Genomic DNA, 25,423 nt, shown 5'->3' with positions numbered 1-25,423 from the left:
AACAACCGGCCAAGGGCTGATTGCGGCCCCTCGTAAAGCTAGAGAGATTTAGCCTCACCACGGGAGCCATGAAGATCATTAGTCCCCAGAGAAAGCAGTCATCCATCTGAATAACCTCACACTGGACATGAACAGACGTGTCTATGAAGATATTATCTTTACCATCCTATAATGCTTCACGAGGATATATGATGGTGTCGGGTGTGCGTTTCGACGCACAAAATCAAATTCACCTTTGTGTGACTATGTCATCTGTTTCACCGTTAAATGCGTGGTATCGGTGAAAGGAAAAAAACAAAACAATTTTTTTTTCTTGCTCCGTTGGAGTAAAAGAGCTTGAGTATAACAGATGACACTAACATTCGCAACGCAAAGCTCTGTCACCGGTCCATCTAGGAGGTAGGTGGGAAATCTTAACATGCGTTTACATGTATAGACAAAAGCAGGCCCAAAAGCAGCAAAAACACAGAGAAGCTGAATAATTGCATCCTTGATAAAAAAACAGTTGACTTCAAGGAAAAAATAAAAGTGCTACAAACCATCGCAGAAATGGAAATGGCGTCAAAAAGTAATATTTTGATTCAGCATCGCATAAATAATCATTATAAATGGAATGGGTATTAACATTGCACGTGATAAGAGATACATACAACGTGGAATGGGATTGGGAAATGCTGCCTTATTTTAAACCTTCTTTTGTTCCAGAGATGTACTTCTCTTTTGCTTTTATCTGCCATCTCTATCTTTCAGTTGTTTGGCTTGACTAATATCCGTCCTGTGCGCTGCGCTCTCTCCTCTGCAACATGAGTAGACACACCCCTTGCTGCTGATTGGCTACAAGTGTTTTCAGCCTGACTATTGAAAAATATATACCTTTAAATACATGCCTCTAAATGATGTGTTTTTTTTAACCACACATAAATTAGACATTAAATAGACAGCCTATATATATATATATATATATATATATATATATATATATATATATATATAAATATTGTTGCCCCAAACCTGCATGTAGTTATTTATTCTATGATACACAGAACAAGAATCATGAAGCTTCTTCACGCAGCTGGTGAGGTTGAGCAAATAATGGCAGATTTTTTATTTCGTTGGTGGTCTATTACTTTAAAACAATCATAACGTCACGGTTTATACTGGAATATGATTGAACAAACATGAAAAACATTTTATTTAAAACATGAAACCGACTTCATGGATAGCTACTCATCAAAGTGTGAAATGAAGACAGAAAGTGGGAAATTATGATGAAAAGAGAGGGCAAGTGAAAAAAAGAGAGAGACAGAGCAACTGTTACACCCTTTTTCTGCCATTACGTCTGGGTATTATGTGTGAGTGGGCACACGCAAGTGTGAGCACATATGGGCTTACATGAGAGCATGTGTGTGTGTGAGAGTGAGAGTGAAAGAGTGTGAGAGAGAGAGAGATAAAGAGAGAGAGAGCACCAAAAATACGTATGAGGGACGCAGGTGCTGTTGGAAATGTCATCCACTCCGTTTGGAGGGGGAGGGATTGACACGCAGCAAACGACTACAAAATACAAAGGCAAGCGAGCGCCAGGAGAACTGCCAGACTGCAGTCCCTCAGCTCAGAGAACAAGACAAACCTATCCTGACACTCTGGGATGATAAGACTACAGTGGAGAGTCTCGCCGGCACAGGTGGCGGATCCGTAAACACACTCCAACGCTATAGTGTGATACCTGAGGCTGGACTGAAGACACAGGCCCGGTGAATCACACCATTACAGCTTGACCCACAGCACAGGAAGACCTTGTGTACAGCCAAGACCCAGACAAAACCAGACCCAGACGGGAACCAGACCCTTGGCATTTAAGGCCAGTGCTGTCGCTCTTGTATTTGCAGATCATGCTGAGTGTTTTTATGCCTTGCAAACTCGAACATTTGGCTTTCTGTGATGTTTCTCGAAGTTGTTTTACGAATTTGGCTTATGTAAATACTGAACACCATTACCTGGCTAACGTAAATGGGGTTTTGTTGAAATTGTGACAGCCTTGGAAACATCAGCAAAAATGGCTTGAAAATAAGAAACAAAGTAATATGCCATGGTTATCCAGCAAAAAAAAATATTTAAAGTTTATGGTAATTACACAGTTGTAAAGGTTCCAGTTATTAATGCAAATTAAAAACATAAATTATTTGTTGTTGTTTACTAATATATATGTATATTATATTAGTATTTATATTTATATATATATATATATAAATAAATATAAAAATATATATTATATATTTATGTGTACAAATGTGTATGAATATTTTTAAGATTTTGATAATATTGAAATCCTACACTGTAGATTTTTTCCACATTACTGGGATACGTTTTTACTATTATAAATGTTTAGATGCATGTTTAATTAAATGCACGATATGTCATTTCTCTGTAGTTATTTGTACAATTCACTATACAATTTATTGTACAATTTACTATAACACTTTAATATAGAGTGAAAAACTGTTTCAAATGAAATCGTACACCATTTTCCCCCAATGTTTTACATTTAATAGTAAACTAATCAAAACTAAATTTTCCTAAATACAAGTGTCTCGCACAAGGCCACGTTTATGCAAGCTCCCGGGTCTTAGGTAAATGTGAGTTAACATCAGGTAATCGAGAGATCAGTTATGCTGCAGATTAGGACAAAATACTTTAAGCACTTGGATTATGCAAAAACACTCAAAGCTAAAACACAGATTCACACTCTCACACACCAGGTTCACAGGTTAAAAGCTACAGCAGCTTTGATAAATAAGAGATTAATGGGTCTGATCCTGCAAACAGCTAAGAGCGTTTTACCCATCTCTTAGGATAGACCGCAGCACCCAGGTCACAGTGATCCGTGAGTCACAGAAATGTTATGGGATCAGTCCAGGAGTGCGGTGAATCAGCTCACATCTCATCAGATAAACATGAGCTCAATCCAGACTGCTGAAATACTCCTGGTGGCAGGTCTGGAAACCTTAACTGAACTTACGTAACTAAGGCGAGATGTGTGCATGCAAGAACCCATGTGGGTCTCAAGGGAAAATGAGTCTTGGAACACTCAAAAACAGCTGACGACTCGGTTTCAGGAGGAGCATGAAAATCTTCATTAACTGAGGGAATTTGAGAACACGCTGTCACCTCACACAAACTCATTCACCTTGACCAGAATGCTTATAAAATAGGTGGACAGATGCTACTAATGCTAATCCTGATGGTGTTCGGTGCCGTGTTCCAAAAGTTAGTGAGCTGCCTGCATAGGGAGCAATCGAGGGCATCATATTTGAAGGATGTTGCAAAAGGTATGCAACTTGATTACCCTGCCATATAAGCTAAAGTAAGGCAACATTGCTGTGCAATCCCAGAATGCATTACAACGAGCTAAATGAAAATAAATCCAGACTGCAGAGGCAAAAAAAGTCATTTTCCTTCCAAACTGAAAATAACGGGTTCTAATTTTATTTCAGCGTAATTAAAATCGATTACCTTAAAGAAATAGCTCACACAAAAATGAATATTCTGTCATCATTTATTCACCCTTGTGTTGTTCCAAACCTATAAGCGTTTCATTTATCTTTACGTTACTAGTGTTACTAAGGTACTAGTGTTAACTAGAAGTGCCTTCTTTTTTAAAATAAAATATCAATGTTTATTTAACTTGCTTTATAACAACTCACAACATTCTTCATTTTTAAGCAAATGTATTTATTTAGTGAGCAGTTTTCTTAATATACTGATACATATTCAACTTAAGACGTAACCAATTCAGTACTGATGCATTACTGGAGAGACATTTTCTTTCTGCATCATTTGGGTGTATGCACTCAGAAAACCAGTCCGAATTGTTTTTTTTGGTTTTTTTTGCTCTTCATGCTCTTCAAATTTATCCGTATGTCTACTCTGCTCTTACTTCCAGATGTTGACATTTTGGTCAGACACGACACCGGATACATCCGTAAGTTCAAATTTGTGCATACTCTCCCAACCATGCAGGAGATTTGTTCTGACTGGGTCTCTTCCTAAATCGTTCCTCCCTAACATTTCGGTGTTGTTTTTGTATTCTCTGACATTCTTTTGTATTCCATTCAGAATGAGTTTTATTTTGTTATCGTCTGAATTTCACCAGTAAAAAAATGGTTATTTGTCATTTGAAATTAAAACTGACTTTTTTCTTAGAGTAGTTATTTATTAACATATTTGATACGTTCCATTTGTGTTAATCAACTTTGAATCAATTTATTAAGCAACTGCGTCTCAAGACGTTTGTTGCGTCTTTTGAGCTTTTAGAAACATCAAGGTTTGGGTTGCATGCGCTTTCAATGGAAGGACGGAAATTGCTTTTTCCTTTTCAATATCTTTAAAAAACAACTTCATTTGTGTTTTGAATACAAACAAAATTGGTTTGGGACAGCATAAAAGTGAGAAACTGATGACAGAATTTTCAATTTCGGGTGAACTAATCCTCTAACAACATGCTAACATCAAACTCTACTGAAAATTAACTGGAGTCTCCCATGCAGAGTGCTATTTGTGCGGCACGCGGGGTTGCTGTCTATGTAGAGCACTCCAAATCAGTCACTTGTGAAGTGTCATGAAAGTTGGTATGCTGCCTCAGAAGGCACCTGCCTGTGTAGACAGTATGCAGCGAGGCAGCTCACTGGGTTTTGGAGCAGAGCTAATGTGTGTAATTTATGTATGACACTCTACTGTGGTTACTGTCACAGTTTTGTAGCTCTGTGGAGAAATTAACCTGTTGAGATGTTTTTTTTTTCCCCCTTCAGTGAGCATTTGTGTGAAAGAGAAAGGACTAGATAGGCAATGGAGGTTGAAGGTGACCCTGTGGCACAGATCCAGTTCTGTTTGACCCAAGACACCTGCAGAAAAACTCCCCCAACCAACCACCCACTCACACTCACACACACACACACACACACACATACACATACACACACAAAGACAGCAGCCCCACCATGTGCCAAGAGACAAATGGCTCCATCAGCCCATGTTTTGCATATGGTCGTATGCGTATGTGCGCTAACTGTACGCAGTTGTCCACGATCAGCAGTCTCTCAGGCGAATGTGTGAATTTTTAAAGCCGCAGCTCTGGAGATGATGAACACTAGTGAGTGTCCACGGGGGAAGAATCACAGAGCCTGTACCAGATGGGCATAGGTGGCACGATGCCAGCCAGAACAAAGACTGGGGTGCCAAGCCACAAATGGCTGGCTGTCTTCCCTACACATCCCCCTACATACACACACACCATAATCTCACCATCACACTGTAAAGTATCCTGTTAAACCACCCGTTCTGATAACTGAGAGAAACAAATAGCTATGACGGACTTAAAAGCTGAAAGAAAGAAAGACAGACATATTCTACATCCCTAATCCTACCCAATACCTAAACTTAACAACTACTTAAGTAACTACTAATAAGCAGCAAATTAGGAGTTAATTGCTTTAAAAGTCATAATTAATTGCTTGTTTATTATGAGAATTGGACCTTAAAGTAAAATGTGACCAAAGAAAACCATAACAAAACAGTTAGTTACACTTTATTTTAAGGTGTTTTTGCTGCAGTGTAATTATATTTTTAAGTGGGTAATATTACTTAACTACATGCACTTACTATATGGTTAGGTTTAGGATTAGTTTTAGGCTTACTTGCATGTAATTATGCCCAATTAATTGTTATTATAAAAGTAAGTACATGTAAAGTGTAAGAAGGACACCATAAAACGAGTGTTACCGTAGAAAACCTATATAGGGGAACAAAACTAAAAATTAGTAATGGAATGATAGAAAAAAGACAAAACAACTAAAAGAAATTAAAGAAAAAAAGCAAGAAAGCAAGAAAGCAAAAAATAAAAGAAAACAAAACCAAACAAGTAAAAGAACAAACAAATACATAAACTAAAGATTAAAAAAAAAGACTGAACGAAAAGAAACCAAAAGGACAAAAAAAAAAAACCCTGAAATGACAAAAACAAAAGAACTTTCAAAAGACCAAACTAACTAACAGACAAGAGAAACGCCCACTGTGTTTCCACTAAGCTGCGTGAGGGTGTTTGTGGAAATATGGCAGACGTTGGCGTGAGAGTCGCCACACACCAGAAAGATCTCAGCAGCTGCTGCAGGCTTAAGACTTTTCTAATTATACATCTGTGAGTTACAACAGCACCTTTAATTAAACTACTACAAATCACACACACACTCAGTCCCATGCTTACATGTCTAATTATGTTTTCCCCTTTTTCCTCCATTCTCTCTCCCTGTCATTAGTTCGTCTCTTTCCTTCTTTGCTTGGTTTGTGCTATCCCTGTAATTACTTAGGATGCCTAACCTTTCTGCACATTCACAGCATTTTATTTCATACTTACAGCCCAGCTATAAATGACCGTTATATTCAAATGGGCTGCTTTGCTACTCTACCTCTAAAGACGCGTGTCTCTGTTTGTGCCTACTGTACCTTTAAGAAACTGAACAAACCTTCTAGGTGAACTTGATAGAAAGTTTCAAATGAATTTAAATGCGCACATTCAAAATATACATAATTTTTTAAATGTGCGCAATGGGAAGGCCGAGGTGTTTGTTAAAGCAGATGGTCTCTCTAGAGCTGCACTTGCTGGTACATCACATTGCATCAGATCAGCTGCTCTCTGACACACAGCAGCTACCCACAGACACAACGGATGACCTGCACTGCCCCCAACACACACACACACACACAGTTTGTAAGTATACTGAAATGCCCTCTGGTCTTCAACATTTCACCACTTTGTCCTCAAATTAAGCTTCCACTCACACAGTCATTCAGAGGCATATGAAGAGAGACAGAGAGTGGGAGAGAAACGGAGAGACAATCGCTTCTCATCTGATTCATTTAACTGAAAGCTTTGTATTCGTGCAGAAACATACTGCATGTCTCAGAAGATCCCTTATCATATGGGCTTTTAACTTGACTAAAACGTTGCTTCCTGTCTTATCTTTTAAGTAAAACATGAAATAGCATTTACTACCCATTTTGCTTCTAACACATGACATATTCCTGAGTAAAGCAACTGTAAAGATAACTATATATAAGTATCTCCAATAACGCACAACAATGTTGTGTTTACAACAAGCATGCGCCGCAGTTATGTTGTCTGTCACTTTAAATAATAAAGCTCTTTAAATAAAGCAATTAAAATGAAAAAAAAGGAAAAAAATAATAATGAAATAATAAATAAAATAAAATATAAGTTATTTAGGTATCGGTTAATATTATTCTATAGCGACATCAGCGGAAAAACCAAGTTGTTTTAGAAGAGAACATTTTTATTTTGATTAAAGATTATGAAGGTTTGTTTTTCTTAGTAATAACACGCACTGATGAATAGTCGCAAAATAAACATTAACACGAATTAAAAAGAAAATTTTGTTTTTCATTACTCAAGGCCCATTTCATTTTTGCAAGCTGACATTCCTAATGAAACCAAGAACAAAACAAGAAAAAGAAAAGATTAAAAGAAAAGGAAAAAAAGAACAATCAGAAGAATAAAAAAAAATTAAATAGTAGATGTGCCTCACGCATTAAGAACGTAAACCTTGACTTCATGTTACCTTAAAACCTTCAAACGTTTGATGACAGACCAACTAATGAACAAAACAAGGCAAACATCCACAAATCCTTCTGCTACGTGTTAAACTGTAATGATTAGACTTCACGCAGTTTATCAGAATTTGCATTTATCACTGACTGAACATAAATCAGAAATACCGCTCCAGTAACCCCTAAATCCTTCCCTGCATTTTCAGACAGAACACTGGCCCACAGCGGCCTGCAAATAATTAAATGTGATGCTTCAAGGCTCATGGCGCGCACACACACACACACACACACACACACACACACACACACACACACACACACACACACACACACACACACACAGTCCTGTCAAGTGCAACCTCTCCAGACACAATCAACAGCTACTCATGGCCTAGGTCAATACTATCGAGCCATTTAGTTAAAACACACTCGCTCTTGCACACACACACAGACGCGAACGCATAAATCATACTCACACTCTTCAGAATCGCCGTTCATTCTTCACTCATTAACATCACTTTCTCCCTCTATTTCTCCCACACACACACACACTCACACACACGTACAGACGTCCAAAAGTGCCGGCCCACAGCACACGGCGAGCGGACAAATCCACAGAGTGCTTGAACAGTTTAGTGAAGCATTAGAGCTGATCAATAGCTCAGAGTTCCTGAGAGAGCGACGAGTCTGCCCCGCACATCCATCTCATTAGCATTCAGCTGAGACCTGAGCTCACACCGAGTGACGCCGCCGCAATCTTCAAATTCACCGGCTCTCCTTCCCGTCATCCCTCAATCCTTCAGTCCACCTCATCCATACTTCATGCCTTTCTCCCTCCGTCCCTCCACCGTGCTTCTGCTTCATTATTCTTCTTTGAATGAATGAATATTTTGTGTTATTCTCTAGATTTTCACAACTTTTATTGACAGAGAGAGGCAGGATATAATAAAGAGAGGGGGAAAGGATCAGGAAGTGTTGACGGTCAGGCTCAAGCTGGCATCACCTGCATAAGCACTAATTCATTTGTGTGAGCACAACAAGAGTAAACAAAAAACAAAAAACAAAAAAACCCGAACAAAAATGGAAACGACACACAACAGAACAAAGCAAAACAATTGATACACAAAAATAAATAAACATACAAATAAAATGAAATGGAACAAGCACAAATAAAAAAAATCAATTTAAAATAAAATGAAATAATAAACAATGTGTAGCAATATTGTGTAGCAGTATTACCTCCAATAAATGTCTTTTATGATTATTTATGATTATTTGGGAAAATCTGAATAAATAGTTAACTGAAAAATTCTAGAAGGCAACATTTAATTTGCTAATACTAAAAAAGTAAAAATGTTTTCAAAACTTTTTCCAATTAGTGCAGAAGAGTTTTTTTTTTTAAATTCTATGTTTATTGTTGTTATTATTATTTTTTAATTCATTGTTTTTACTATTGTGATCACTTTATGATTATTTTACTTTACATATACTTTCTGTGAAGCACTTCGAATTACCACCATGTATGAAATTTTTCTCTCCTTCCATCTCTCTCAGGTCTCATCCAATCTGTCCCTTCACACATTCCTCAGCTCCAGCCCGTTCTCTGATTGGCTGGTGGTTTTGGTCTCCCCGTGTCATTAAATGTGTGGTGTGAAATCCTGTTCATCTCTGGCCTTTGAATCATCCTCTCTTTTGAGAGTTATGACAAGCCTTTTCTCTGATGTAGTAACACCATTTACACATACAGCTCATCATGACTAAAACATCTGAAGCATCACACGCTCGCATTTTCAAACAAAGAGCATGTGGGCACAGCTAAACACTCAAAAAGATAAAGGGAGTCTGAAAGAAACTCCCTCCTCAGGTGAAAGACTAGCTGACTACTTGCTAAACATAAGAAAAAGAAACTGAACTTGACTTAAACCCAGAACATTCCTTAAAAAAGTATTAAAAAAAAAAAAAAAGTTAAATATGTTGACTTTAAAATTCGTTTAAAAAAAAAGTGTGCATTAAAAACGGTGTATTAAAAGGTTGGAGCTGAATTAATTGGAGCCGAGGCATGTAGAAAATTAAGAAGCAGTTGAGAGGAATTGAGTGGAAGTGAGGATTGAATAAAGAGCTGACTTGCCTTGACCCTGGCATATTTGCATATTTCTTTAAATGTGTTGATTAGTAAACTGTCATTGTGGTTGTGTGTGAAAAGTGTACTGCGACGCAAACGAGGTGAGACGGGAAGTCAGGGACAGGCTGTGTTAGGACATATGTATCAGCTCGCACAGAGGAGAATAAAGAAGAAGTGTTAGCGAGGGGCGAGGGGGACATGGGACGTTTGACAGTCCGTCTCACCCACAGTGAGTGTGACCGAGTGTGTAAAAGATCATGTTGGGGTTACAGGACTAATCATAGAGCTGAGATAGCAGCCAAGACTTTCATAGAGAGAGAAACAGAGACAACAAACATTCAGTTGAACAGCATGCAGTAACTGTTATGTTATGGTGTATGTACATATTGCATTGTATTATATAACATAGTATTGTATTAATATATATTTATATTGTTAATAATAAATGCTTTTTATATTCCAGTATTATATTTTATAATTGTATTATTGAATATTATATTATACAATATTATTAAATATTTGCGGTCACTTGTTAACTATTAACTACAGCTTTTCCCTCAAATTCTTATATTGCTGCTTATTAACATTAGTAAGGTAGTTGTTAAGTTTAGGTATTTAGAGATGTAGAATAAGGTCATGTAAAATGAGACATTAATATGTGCTTAACTAGTAGTAATAAATTGCTAATATTCTAGTAATATGCATGCTAATAAGCAATTAAAAGGTGTAACTGTGTAAAAAAATTAAAAAATATTTTATTAGATTTTTTTAATACAAATTTGGCAATGTCATGCTAAATTAGCAAAATGATAAACAAACCAATAAATAAATAAAATGAAGCACAAGTTTATGTATCACATCTCTTTCAAACATATGCATTTATCATTAAAGAGATTCTATAAATTTGCCCAATACGTATTTGTTGGTAAGTTTACTTCGCCCACGTATCACATGCCTCTTAGTGATTTATGATTCATTGACAACAATAACAAAATAAAGACACAATGCAGGGTCTGTTATAACAGCCTGCTGATGTACGTGTGAACTGACTACAACTCCCACACTGCATCACACAATTCTTCAAGATGGACTGTGAAATATCACACTGACAAACACACACACACACACGCACACACACAGACACACACACAGACACACACCATGTAGCGGCTGTTGATAACGCAGTGACGCACTGGTCAAATGACATACAGCTGTAGTGGGAGGAGAGATTTCACCACCCAAACACTGACAGACAGAAAGCTCAGAGAGCATGACACTCTCAGTCAGCGCTGACGTATTTCTGACCCTTGAAGTGAAACCGAACGAATGACCCACGTCAAAGCAACCAAACAGCTGGGAGCTTCTAAAACAGTCATGTCGCGCATCTAAAAAAGCAATCTGACTAAATCCTCCGCATTTGAAAATAAGCTGGGCTTTAAATAAAATAAAAATTCAATTTGTCATCATTTACTCGCCCGTAAAATGTTCTAAACCCGAATAGCTGTATTGCATGAAAAGTAAAAGATTTATCCTGGCTATTATCTTATTATTAATGATTAAGGCTGTGAAAAAATAAAGAAATAAATAAAGATAATGTTAAAACTATATGACTTGTGTGCTCAATTCCAAGTTGCAATATTACAGATTTATAGTAAAGACTGAAACCAGTTAACTTTTTAGTAACACTATACAATACACTTTCATTTACAGTGAGGTTTCCCTTGAGTTTTCATTTAAGGTGTCATTTACTACATTAGTTACAAAAATACTTGTCTAGTTGTTAATTCTGTTTTATACAATACACTCACTTTGGATGAAACCTGGGAACCCAACTTGTTTTTACATGTGCTTTATAATAATAATAATAACAACATCAACATCAACAACAACAACAATAACAAATCTAAACACACAATATATTAGCTACATTATGCAAATACATTAAGTTATGCAAATGTATTGTAAAGTGTTACCATTTCTGGTGACAAATCTGGTTTTGCTTATTCATGCAGTTGCGATGATTAACAGCTCACTAGAAAGCGAGAATATTTATGAATAGTTTACTTTTTTAATGATATTTTAGAAGCTTTTAAAGATTCAATGTTTCAGTCTATATTAACTGCACAAACATGGAAAAAAGATAAACATGTTTTTTTTTGTTACGTGTTATTTTAAGGTCTAATTCCCCCAATTAACAAACCATTAAATACTTTTTGCCTCAAACTCTGAATGTACTGCTTATTAATAATCAGCAAGGCAGTTGGTAGGTCAGTCATGCAGATGTAAAATTATTTAAAAGGTAAATATCTGATGACAATTAGCATTTTTGCATGAACTATCATCATCATCATCATCATCTGGCAAAAAAAAAAAAAAAAAAACACTTATAATCTGTATAAATCATTACGAGACTTAAGGACTTAACGTTGATTTGTGCAAAACTCAAATCATTATGCATTTTAAACTTTTTCGCTACAGTACAAAGATTTGGGTAGAAGAGTGTTTCTTACCCTCACAGCTGCTGTGTCCCTCTTCATACCCAGCGCTGCAGCTGCATTTCCCGATGGGCACCAGCCACTCCCCTTCAGCGCTGCAGTGCATTCTGGGAGGACTGTCCGTGTCCACCTCAGAGTTATTCACGCACGAGCCTCTCACCTCCACCAGAGTCGAGAAGGCAGCTTCAGCTACCGTATCCGGGAACACTGCTAAATTCTGCACCGTTGACAAACAGCGTTTGTAGTACACTCTCACGGAAACCAGCGCCACGCACGCGCCCACATCCTGGAAGGCCAGATGGAATCCTTTGCGGTTGAGATGTCCTATCTCACGGACTTCTGTGTTAAGTTTCATCTTGCGCTCTCCCAAATCGCCCTGCGTGAAACTTTCATCCGCCGCAATGGTGTCGATTTTGCTGTAGCGGTCTTCGCGGGTGACGCGGCCCAGGTCCCAGTCGGACTCGGCGTAGAGGAGGTTGAATGTCTCCTTGCAGCTGCCGGAGACGCCTGGAATGCTGTTGCAGTCTCGCAGGGTGAACTGCAGCTCGATGAAGATGCGCTGGCCGCCCTGCCGCCATATCCAACCCGTCTGGAGCCAGTTGTTCTGACTGGGCTCCATCACGTTGCATACTTGATATGTGCGAATGGGCTTGTATTTCTCATCCACACCGCTGATTTCCTCCCACTGAAATCAGAAGAGAGAGAGAAAAAAAATGTTTGAATAGGACTCACAGACTGTACATCTAGACTCTTTTTGCCATTTCCCCAAATATAACAAAAATAACACAAAAATGAGATTTTTTTATTATTAATTTTATTATTTTTAAATGACAATAAAATATTTAATAACAATAAAACATATTAATATTGGTGTAAAGTGCAAACTTTTTGACTGCTTTAAAAATTATGATATTTTATCTATTAACATTGATTAAAATAAAATAAATATTAAAATATATTTAATAATAAAATGGTGAAATGTATAATTTTATAATGTCATGGTCTTTTATCTATTAACATTGGCAAATAAAATAATTTTAAAAATCTAAAATAAAACATTTTCATTGTGCTTGAAGAATTGTCTATTTGTCTAACACTGGTGAAAAAAAAAAAAGACTGTACCAACTTTTTGACTATGCAATAAACTAAAAAAGATTTTTAGCAACAAATTTTTTTTTTTTTAACATTGGCGGTCTTTTATATTTTAACAGTAAATAGAAAATCAAAAATAAACACTTAAAAAAATTATATATATATATAAAATATATATATATATATATATATATATATATATATATATATATATATATATATATATATATATATATATATATATATATATATATATATATATATATATATATATATATATATATATATATATATATATATATATATATATATATATATATATATATATATATATATATATATATATATATATATTTATAATTATATATACCTTTGGTGCATTAAATGCCTACAAAGGGGACTTTTGTCGAGGGGGTCTCTTTATACACAAATATGTAAATTACCAACTTTCTGCAGATTTAGAGATGTCAATAATGACAATATATGTTGGCACATTTTTTGTATACTTTTAGTTTTTAGTATACTTTTATTGTGTACAGTTTATAAAGCTTCATGCCAAATCAGCTACAGTATATCAAACACAGAATATATTAAAGACTAAAGCATCTTCAATCAGCACCACAAACAAGCTCATTGTCTTGTAGAGAGATTATAATGAGCCTCTGAAGACGAACACTCTCACAGTGTTTTCACAATTAATTGCAGTGTAATGAAGATCCTTCGTTTCTGAGGGAATTGAGCAGTTTGAATCCGCATCCGAGTTTGGCAGAGTCTCTCCACAGATACGACTATGAGTGGCACTGAATTTCAACGCATCCCGTTAAAAACCACAGAGAGATCAAACCGGCGTAGCATGTATGCATGTACGCGTGTGTGTACGTCCACGCAGCTGCGGTGGGCAACGTCTGGGAGCAGGAGACGGAGGATTTAAATCGCTGTCAGGTCCAGAATTAACAAGCTAAACAAATAACAGCTTGTAGCGAGTCCCCAGCACGCAGACGTTTTTCCTCACAGATAACGTTTGAATGACGGAACGTGTCTGTCCTGAGCCGAGCCGCCCTCTGTAAGGCTTACTGCTCATCTCAGCTATGAATCAAGCTATGCATGTAATCTTTAGCACGTGGTTTAGCATTGAGAAAGAGAGAAGAAGATGTAAGATGGGAGATAGGACACAGAAAGAGACAAATGGGGTTTATCTGGGGAGGGCAAAGCAGTCCATACTGGGATTACAGCAGGGATGAGTAAGTAATACAGTTGGGGAATCGAGATGAAGAAAAGAAACAAGAGATAAAGAGAGAGAGAGAGAGAGAGAGAGAGAGAGATCGTGAGAGAGAGAGATCGTGAGAGAGAGAGATAGTGAGAGAGAGAGATAGAGAGATAGAAAAAAAATGGGTATAGGGTTTAGCCCAAAATCCCACTGAACAGCCACTTCATGTATGTCTCACAAACCTCAAGTACATCATGACACATTAACACTTGTTTGTGAATTTAGAGTCAGATATGACTGAAACCGATGACTTGCAATCAAGTGAACAAGTCAGATGCTAATTCGGTAAACACTTTGAATGATTCAGTAACCAAGTGAGCATTTTTAGACCAGTGGCTTCATCGGTTATGAGTCGTTTAGCCCAATTTATCTGGATTACACTGGTTTACAGCAGTTGTGTTGCAACAGAAGCTACTGAATTTTATATGCTGAGAAATAGGCAAGAACCATTAATGTAAGCAAACGTCATAAAAAATAATCTGGTTCTGTTATTTATCTATTTACCTATCTATAGTTTTTATACATTTTATTCCACAGATTTCTCAAAAAAACGTTTAAATTGACGTTGTTATTACTAAAAATTTCAAATGTATTGATTTATAAATTATGGTTGGGACTCGGGGAACTCTAAACTTAAAAAAAATTAAATAAAAAAAAAAACTGTTCCATTAATCAAATATATAATTTTATACTTCCCATTTTACATATTACAAATGCTAATTCATTATGCAGGCAAATTTATTTCCAATGAACCAAGGCTGAAACTAACAAATATTTTGCTAAACGATTAATCTGTCTTGAATAACTGGACATGAAAATTCCATCTTTATTTTCTGAAAAAAAATTTTGCTCCTATTCTATTGCACTCCATCTGTTTGTTGAACTCAATTCAGTTCAGTACAGCACAGGACACTTTTTTTTTATCATCCCTTCAGGGAAATTTGCCTTGGATTCATGGTGTACATACACACTGTCCAGTCATTTTTGTAGAAAAAAAATGGCTAGAACACGACTTTATCACATCCATCAGTACACAGACAATAGACAAGAAAATACTCAGGAATAAAACGCAAGCCTAAAACATAAAAATCTATTATATAATACAACCTCATAAACAAACATCCTAAAAAACTATTACACTCACTTCTTCAGCATTATGCAAAATGGAAAACAGGAATAAGGATAAAAACATTAAAAAGTAAGTGGGGAACACGCCGAGGAAACACGTCTGTAACACATTAAACACCGACCCGCATCTAATGTTATGTTTATTCATTTGTTTAAAGCTCATAATATAAAAGCACTCTGCTTGACTTTTCATTTTCTTTCTGCAGAAGCACACAATGTGCTATGTTTCATAGAAAGTTTCAAAAGTGTTAGTCAATAAATGTAAAGTGACATGACTGGTGGATGTTTTTTTATAATCGTTTTGGTGTTATTTTCATTACCAATTGTTTTTAATTTGATCATTTATTGTTTTAGCTGCCTGAAGTTAACTACATTATGGTTTTAGTTCCACCTAACTAAAGTCTACAACTACAATGATCTAATGAATAATCATAAAGGTCTTACCCCATTAGAAGGATATGATGTCCAACCCAGCTCTGCCTGGGACTCCTTAGAATTCAGCAAGACAACTGGAGGAAAAAAAACAAATAAAGAGAGAAACAATATGACTTATAAGGTAGCAAAATCACAAGATCACAATTATATTTTGTGCATTTTCTTTTTCAGTCTAATAGGGTTCAATAATAATGAACACACAGTCCCTGAAGACAGGTTGTTGATCTGGAGGGTGACTGCATCAGAGGAGCATTAGAGCTCAAATGGGGACTGACAGACCTGCAGAGCTGCACTTAGTGAAATGAAGTGCACCAGTCATCAGCTGATAATGCTGGACAGCTTTGCAAAGCACAAGAATCTTGAAGGATCTCGGCCAGAGAATACATTCTGTGGTACAATGTGCTGATTTAACATTTAAACATTAATTTTCTAAAGAGAAAATAAATGTTTTACAACACCACCGTGATGCAATAGGGCCCAAGAGGCCTGTGAAGCAAATTCATGTTGGCATTTGTCATTTCTGCTGCATTTCTACAATTACAAAGCCCTAATGTGAAACTCTGCTTATAAACTAAATTAAAATGAGCAGTGAACCTTTGAATGTTGCTATTCAGCACTTCGGACAAGTACAAGACCGTGTAAACTAACTCGGGCAAGCTGAAACACTTTAAAAAGATGCCCTTGACACAAATGGAGCCTGGGCTCTAAATCAGCACCTTGGACAAGGCTTGTCGGGGATGAAGCCTATAATTCAGAACCACAGACAACACCCAGTACTCAGAAACACGGTGTAAGCACCCCGGACAGCGACCTGACTGTAGGGCCAATTCAGCACCACGGACAGCGCCACTGCCTTTCATTCCTAAAACACTCTGCCTAAACCTGTACAAAACAAGACTTATAAGGGCAAACATGTCTTTTTGATGCTAATGTATCTTTTTTCCAGAGTATTGTGCAAAGGCAAATACACTTGCAGAGAGTAAAAACACTCTGAGCAGTCCAACATTTCAACTTATCGTTCAAACAGTGGTGTGAGCTTGGGGAAGGACTAACTTGTCTACTATTTATATTTAGAAATAAACTTTTCTTTTTTTATGCAGTTATGGATGAGCAGGGTTTTATGGGGTAACACTTTTCAATAAGGTTGATTAGTAAACATTAGTTAACTACATTAGTTAACATTAACTAAGAATGAACAACACTTCCACAGCATTAATCAATCCTAGTTAAATGTTAATAAGCGTTTACTAACGCACTATTAAAAATCACACGTTTTGTTTGTTAACATTAGTTAATGTAAAAGGAGCTAAAATAAGCAAATAATGACCAACTGTATTTTTATTAACATTAATAATGATTAACGAAGAGTGTAATAAATGCAGTGTCCGTTGTTCATTCACATATAATACATTAACTAATGTTAACAAATCACACCTTACTGTAAAGTGTTACCATTTAATATTTTTGAAAGAAGTTTCTTTCAAGAAGAAATCTTTCAAATGCTGAATTTACTTAATCAAAAATAAAGTAATCTTGCTCTGCAAAATTATGAAAGATATGTAGGTGCTCTAAATTTTATGTACTTATATAGTAGTATATAATACAGCATAAACGTTTGACTCCAAACGGGTATATGGTATAGGTATATGTTTGCCTAGTTAGTGTTTTAAAGGACCCACATTCCGCCACATACCTGCCCTCATTTTGCTGAACATGGTGTGTTACCAGAAGATGAATTATTCATTATTTATTGCTACCAAAATGCTTGTTTCTCTTTGCTCGCCTCTTTGCTGTCAAACACATAGCCACGTGAGACCAGCAAAATGCCACCACTGTAAGCCCATGACACAGAGTCTATACTCACACACGCGCACACACAGCCCTGACATCACAACTAGTCTGAATGCCTCTTCACAAGCCAGACGAGCTGCAGAAGGATCCTTCAGAGGATCTGTGCACTTCTGCCATGAGAGCACTTGTATCTTACAGCATGACTCAGAGCCTTTTTTTGCCTTGTTGACTTGCGGTTAGTGCCAAGTATTATGGAGGGAGGAGGAGGAGGGGAGGGGGTCATAGAAAATGTACTGAGCGGTGAGTACTCTACGTTCCCAAGGATTTCTGTGGTAAACAGACATAAATTTGTCAAAGTGTTCTGACTTTGCTTCAGTTGGTTTGAGGGGGTGGGGGTTGAGTGGTTTCACCCTCAGAACAGCTGTTGCTTGGTCTCTCTAATTTTAGGGGACAAGATGCCATATGATTTCTGCTGACACCGGCCCCCTACTGATCTGACCTTCAAGAGACACGCAGAAAAGTACAAAGAGAGACGCTGTGCCAGACTAAGTTATACTACAAGAGATACAGTGAGGTCTGACTAGAGACAGAAAAACAGCAAAACATGTGAAAACAAGACATAGAAGGAATCGTTCACCCAAAAATGAAAAATCATTTACTTGCATCATGTCATTCCAAACCCATTTGTCTTTCTTTTGTGGAACGCAAATGGATAGATTTAAAGATGTGCTCTTAATAAAGTCTGTTTTCTAAATGCAAGTGACTCATCTTATTGGAGAGAGAGAGAGAGAGAGAGAGAGAGAGAAGAGAGAGAGAGAGAGAGAGAGAGATTTCACTGGAGAGCTGGCAACTTTTTAAAATCGAATTTTCACTTGAAAATCAAGTTCATACGTTTTGATGTATGCCAGACTTTTCCTATAATTTTGTATGCTTCCCTTTCTTACAGTTGAGATCTTACATTCTTACATTCAGATCTGCCTCCATCCAAACAGCCATTCCAAGTTTCCAAAGTCACTTTTGCAATTAATGGAGCTTTAATGCTTTAATGCAAAGCGGTCATAAAACAGGTGACAAAACGCAAGTGCTATATTCAAAGTCATTTCTAACCATGCAACAGATTTGGGTTTAAGTCATTGTTCAACAGACATTCTGTATGACAGAATGACAGTCGCCATTAAAAAAAGAAAGCAGCTTGGACATTCTGCTAAACATTTAATATCATGTGCTACAGAAGGGTTTTGAACATGAATGTAAATGACAACATTTTAGTTTTAACATGAACTGCTCCATTAAATCAACAAACTTCTGAAACGTCATTCCGGGGCTTTTAATTCATAAAAAACGCACACATTCTGTCTCTATTTTGCGAATGGACTCCCCCCACATAACCTTCATTACATTAAGCACCATTCTTCCCTCCAGACATTAGCGGAACCTGGAAGCAGAATTACACCCCCATCCCCAAAAACCCAAATTAACCTCTGAAGAGAGGTCACAAACAAAGAACGTCAGAAAGAGGACTGACTGAAGGATGTGCTTATGTCACAAGGGCACTAATCTCCCTGTCAAACCCAACACACTTATGTAAATCCCAGTGAAAGAATTATAATATGAGAACCATAAAATTCAATAGAGGGGATTAGGCACATGTTGTTAAACTCGCTTCCATGCAGCTTATCTGCGTATATACATAAAGCACAAGCAGGCTCAGAATGCACCAATCAGAGTCCAGAGACCTGTGGGACACTCATCGGCCAAACATTATCCCTCTAATAAGCACACACACGTACACACAAACCAAAACGGACTCTCTATGTGTGCGCATGAGCTAGTGGCCGTTAAAGCCAACCGAACGGCAAAGCGCATTAAGTTGAAGCACCACACAGACCTTCGTGACCTCATTAAACTTTCAGCTCTGCCGTTGGGGTCTAAAGAGCGCTAGCTTTTCTCTAGGGTTCTATGAAAACGTTTGCACGTACGCACACAAGCCGCTGAATCGTAATAACAGCTGTTTGCCTGGGTCTCCGCGCAGGGGGAGGCGTATTCACGAGGAACTCTCAGTCATTCTCGCTCTTCTTTCTGATCAGCTTGGCATCGTTTCGAAATGGGTCACAGTGGCGAACGCCCGCTTTTAAAAACACAACCCCCCTCTGAGCCAACACAACACGACATCCTTCCTAAACCGACTCGCTTGGCTCTTACATTATCTTGACATCGCTAGGCTTGGAGGCAGTCGGAAATGAAACGCCGTTTTCAGGAAAAGAGGGGCCGAGCGGAAATCGAGGTGTAAGAGATTTTCTGCGGTCGGTCAGTGAGAATGGCTTGAGTCATGGGGCTGTGACCGCGTGGGGTCCGGTTGCGGCAGGTCCATGTACTGACGGAGATGTGAGTGACAGCTAACTATTGATTCAGTCTCCCTAAATGCTGAAGCTTGGCTCGCTCGTGAACGTCATCATCTACCCACCAGATCCTTTGAGCTGTCAGAGCGAAGAGAAATAAGTTAATGTGCTTAACAAGTGATTTGGGGTCATTAAATGGTCATAGAATGACTTAAGACTGACATGCACAGCTTTAAAAGCTGCTTTGCTTCATGCTCTGCGAAGATGATTTGGAATTAAGCGAGTAAAGCCATATTTTTACTTTTGTATACGAGGACGACTGGGGAAGCATCAGAAGCTGTGCGAGAGATGGCATATGAAGCATCTAAAATTCTGAGTGAATTGAACATATTTTTCACCTTCAAAACATAAAAGTCAGATGTTTATTTATTTTAAGAACTAAATACTAAACTATTTTATAATGCAAGGATACATTAAAATAGTGAAAAATAAAGATTAAGTTACAAAAGATTTTCATTTCAAATAAAAGCTTCAACAATCCTAAAAAATCCACTGTTTTGACAAAAACATAAGCAGGAAAATTTATTTTGTCATTGATAATATGTTTCTTGAACAGCAAATAAGCATCGTAGAATGATTTCTGAAAAATCATAGACACTGAAGTAATGAGTGCTGAATTCTGCTGTGCCATTACAAAAATAAAATAACATTTTAAAATATATAAAAAAATTTTTTATGTATTTTAGTAAATCATATTTAAAAATAAAATGTAATTTATTTCATATATATTTGTCTTATCAATTCCAAACTTTTGAATAGTATAAAATGCAGAATTGTACAACTGTTGAAAAGCATGAATATATTTTTCCTCTAATTAAAAATGTATTTTACCATTAAATTTAGGCCTAATTTTTTATATACTGCAAAATAAGACGGACCTTTTGAGTGCTATCCAAAACATAACTGCCTATACAGCCAGGTTCATCATGAATCCGTAATTCATCATTTTAAAATACACATTACAAATAAAGACAGCAGTCACCAAGAAGGGTTCGACTGAGAGCAGGCAGGTCACGTGACCAACTCCCAGAGTGGAGAGTGCTGTCAGCCAGAGCATGTGCTTACATAACGAGTTATGAGATGTGAGCCAAGTCAAAATGATTAGAAAGCATCAAAGAGACAAACAGACAGCTCTGACTAATGTACATTCAAAGTGACAGAACTGTTCTACTAGCAAAAATGTTGTAGAACTACAATTTTACATGTTCTGAAGAAACTGAGTTTTCGATGGATGTTAGGCGGCTGACTTCTACCATTAACAAAAAAAGCACATTCCAAAAGTTTTTAGAACTACACACACACAGACACACACACACGCCCTCCCCCCCTTGTTTCCCGACCTCTTGTCCCACTTAACCTTTGTGCTGATTACTGTGTTGAGTTTTTTTTTTAAATGTCATGGTGGGTCCTCTGTGTTAACCGAAGCTCTTTTCTGAGTGAGAGGACAATTTTAGTGGAGCTTTCAGACACACCTCAATAATTGAAGCCGTATCGTTGCTGTTACCTCCATTTCATCTGGCCAAATCGAGCAAAAGAATGTTTTATTCAGACGGGAGCTGCTTGTTTGTGAGCAAAACAGGATGCTAGTGCCGACTCTGCCACAGCAGTTAGGATTTCTTTAGCTGTAACTGCTGTTTGGCATTTCCCTCTCTCGCCCTTTGTGTTCCTGTCCATGTTGGTCAGGATTTTCCCCTTATGAAGTCAAGAGGGTTTAATTCAGTTGGGGTTGGCATCAGAAGGGTTTACTGTGCTGTTTGAGAGTTTGAGGCCACTGTAACATGAGATTATGGGAAAATAGTTAATGATAACGATGAGAGATGCATCATTAATAATACTAATTTAGAAATGCCAATGCTCTTGAATATACAGTGTTCTTCAAAAGTTTGGGCATGATAAGATTTTAGGGTAACACTTTATTTTAAGTACTTACCACTATAATAACAATTTATTATGTATAATTACATGCAAGTAACCCTAATCCTTAAACATACAGAAAATACCTGTATTTAAATTATATTACTCAGTATTTAAATGTATAATTATACTGTAATATGAACACCTTAAAATAATTGCAACTGATTTTTTTTTTCAATTAGTGCTTTTAAGAGGCAAGAATGCATTAAATTCATTAGAAATGACAGCAAACAGGTTCATAAGGTTACAAAATATTTTTTTTCATTTCAATTAAATGCTGTTCTTTTGAACTATATGTAACCCTCAACCACAAAAACTGTCATAAGTAGTGTGGATATTTGTAGCAATAACCAAATTGCATTGTATGGGTCAAAATAAATTATTTTTTTCTTTTTAGCTAAGAATCATTCGAATATTTCCTAAAGATAATGTTCCTTTGCAATATTTTGTTAATTTATTACTGTAAATATATCAAAACTTAATTTCTGATTAGTAGCATACACTTCTAAGAACTTAATGTATCTTAACCTAGTCACATTATATATATATATATATATATATATATATATATATATATATATATATATATATATATATATAAATATATATATATTGTTTTAAGGTTTTTTTTGTTTAATCTACATTAACAAAACAGTTACTGTCTGATAATTTTTTGACCACCAAATTAGGATTTTCAGTGATTTTTTTTAAAGACCGTTTATTACCGTATACAACTTTATATATTTACAATATTTATGTATTAATAATATATGATGAGCAAAATACTTATTTTCAAAAATTATACCAATTGGTAGTTCATAATGTCAGTGTAAATTTTAAATAAAACTTATTTGAGTATCTCCTGATTTGTTTAGGTTCTGTTCCAACCAAGAATTTTCTTGGTACTAGAAAAGGAGGTCAGTGTAAGGGAACAACTTCTACCCCATCCCTAAATCTATTTCTCCTCTCTCTCTCTCTCTCTCTCTCTCTGTCATTGTTAATAAGCAACAGAGTCAAAAATGTGGAAGAGTGGTTACGTAAGTGGAAGAGAGAGAGGGAAAGACTTTTTCCCCCCTCTCTCAATTTAGGAATCCACTTTAGATCAAATTAGTCTTTGATTCTCGCCACATTACCACATCACCTCCCTTTCACGCCCCTGACAGGAGGAGGGCCGTTCCTTTCTCCAGCACTCCCACCTGTCTCATTCATTCATCCTCAAAGGCAACGACTTCCCTGCCCTTGTATCTTCTCCTCCTCCTCTCTAACGCACTAAATGTCGGATTACGGAGCCGTCATTAAAGAAACTATGAGATTGCAGTACACGCACTCACACATCCACACACTCCCATGGCAGTTTGAGGGGTGGGCTTATGTTCAGAATGCTTTGTTATCAAACGAAGCATAGTCACTGATGCCAATCCTGACTGACAGGCTTATTACAAGTTATTTTCACTTACAGTGGGTCATAAGCATCACAGAGATACAACAACAGTGTTGTTTAAATTGAGGAAACGCACATTGATTAAAAGCTAAATACCAGAAAATAATATTTTGCCATATCCCACAATAGGTAAAATAAATAAATAAATACAAATATGAAATAACTCAATGTCATGCAACTACAATGGACATTTAAGACATAACTGTACAGTAAGGTTAAAAACAAGTCATATAAAAAAAAAAACATTATCATACACTCATTTAAAACATTACAAGTATTGTCTCATTTTGTAATAAAAAAAATAACTTTACAACCATATCTGTTCAAAGTTACACTTGCATTCAAATTACTTTAAGAAAGACTAAAAAAAAAAAGACTGAATAAAAGCATATTTTTTTAAATGTTTTAATTTTTTTTTTTTTTTTTATATATATATTTATATATTTTAAATTGTAATAATGCATACTTGCTGAGAAATAGAAAAGAACAACTTCAAACCAAATTCTTCTAAATTAACAGTCAGATCACATCCAACCAACGCCTCTCATCATATCATATCATTGGTCCAAGTGCTCTAACTCTCCACAACCCCATCAGTCTTTTCATTATTACTACAGACATTGATCTCCATCCTATTGATGAATGAAGGCAAGTCAAAGGTGTGTGTGTGAGAGACAGATAGAGAGAGACGGAAAGGTCTGGGGTCGAGAGAGAACGGAGTCCGACCGGCCATCCATCAATACGGCACATCACGGAACCGCAGAAATCCATACTCTCGACAGCTGATCAATCAATAGGCAGCACAACCGGGCGGCTTGTAAAAGAATACGGCCAGGCGAGTCGATAAGTTAGAATAACAGGTCTGCGCCTGTTAAACTGCGGAAAGATGGAGGGATGAATGGATGCCAGGCGCGACAGAAAGCTTGTCTTCACCGACATGTGCTCAGTGGATAGATGACGGGGAAATATATCAGTCACAATGACATCTGCACTGCAGGGTCTCTTTATGCTCTGAATCGCTCTACTTATCGTAATATAATACAAAATAAAAACAAAAAAGTTAAAATAAAATCCAAATCTAAATCGAAAAATGCTATAAAAGTATAAATCCATCTTTCTCTTCTTCCATCTGAAGTTGAGGCTTTTCATTATCATTTGTACAACTGTTAGATCTCATTGTTCAGCTGTCTCACATTGTGGCAATTAATTTATTCCATGATTGTTTATTTTCTTGTCTGTGAGGTAGATCATTTGAGCATATTAATCCACAAATGCCTTGTTTTTGAAAATAAGGACGAAAAATATTTCCACAGGCCTGTTGATCTAGCCATGGCCCCCATGTTTATAGTGAGGCCATTTAAAATACAAGTCTTATTCTGGATTTTGTGCCCTCTGTGTTTTCTTAGAAATGGAAGAACAGATGGAATAGTCATGGAGTGAATCAAACCTCCGCATGACTAAAAATCTCCTTGTGTATGACTAAACTTTCAGTCAGTTTTCAGTCATGCCGACCTATCAAAATCTGTGGTGCCGAAGCCAAAATATCAAATGACAATACTGTTACTCATGTGGCTAAAACATGTTTGGATCCTTACAGTACAAGAGTTCATTGTCTAGATACAGAATGGAGGGTTTACTACCAATGGACATGTTAATATCCCGTGGGAGGACTTGAGAATGGTTCATGCTGGTAGGTAACATGACAACGACAACTTGACAAAT

At 36.7% G+C, this 25,423-nt stretch overlaps 1 protein-coding gene across 1 annotated transcript in view; it reads right to left on the bottom strand.

Moving 5' to 3' along the window:
* LOC122323518 (ephrin type-A receptor 7) overlaps positions 1 to 25,423 on the bottom strand; it is a 114,113-nt gene that overhangs the window by 75,659 nt on the left and 13,031 nt on the right. The window contains 2 exon segments of the mRNA XM_043217398.1: positions 12,250 to 12,919; positions 16,166 to 16,230. Of these exon segments, the coding sequence (XP_043073333.1) occupies positions 12,250 to 12,919; positions 16,166 to 16,230 (735 nt within the window).

This window comes from Puntigrus tetrazona, chromosome 19 (assembly GCF_018831695.1).
Source record: "Puntigrus tetrazona isolate hp1 chromosome 19, ASM1883169v1, whole genome shotgun sequence".
NCBI lineage: Eukaryota > Metazoa > Chordata > Actinopteri > Cypriniformes > Cyprinidae > Puntigrus > Puntigrus tetrazona.
The sequence above is the reverse complement of the archived record's forward strand: the minus strand, read 5'-3'. Positions and strand labels throughout refer to the sequence as shown.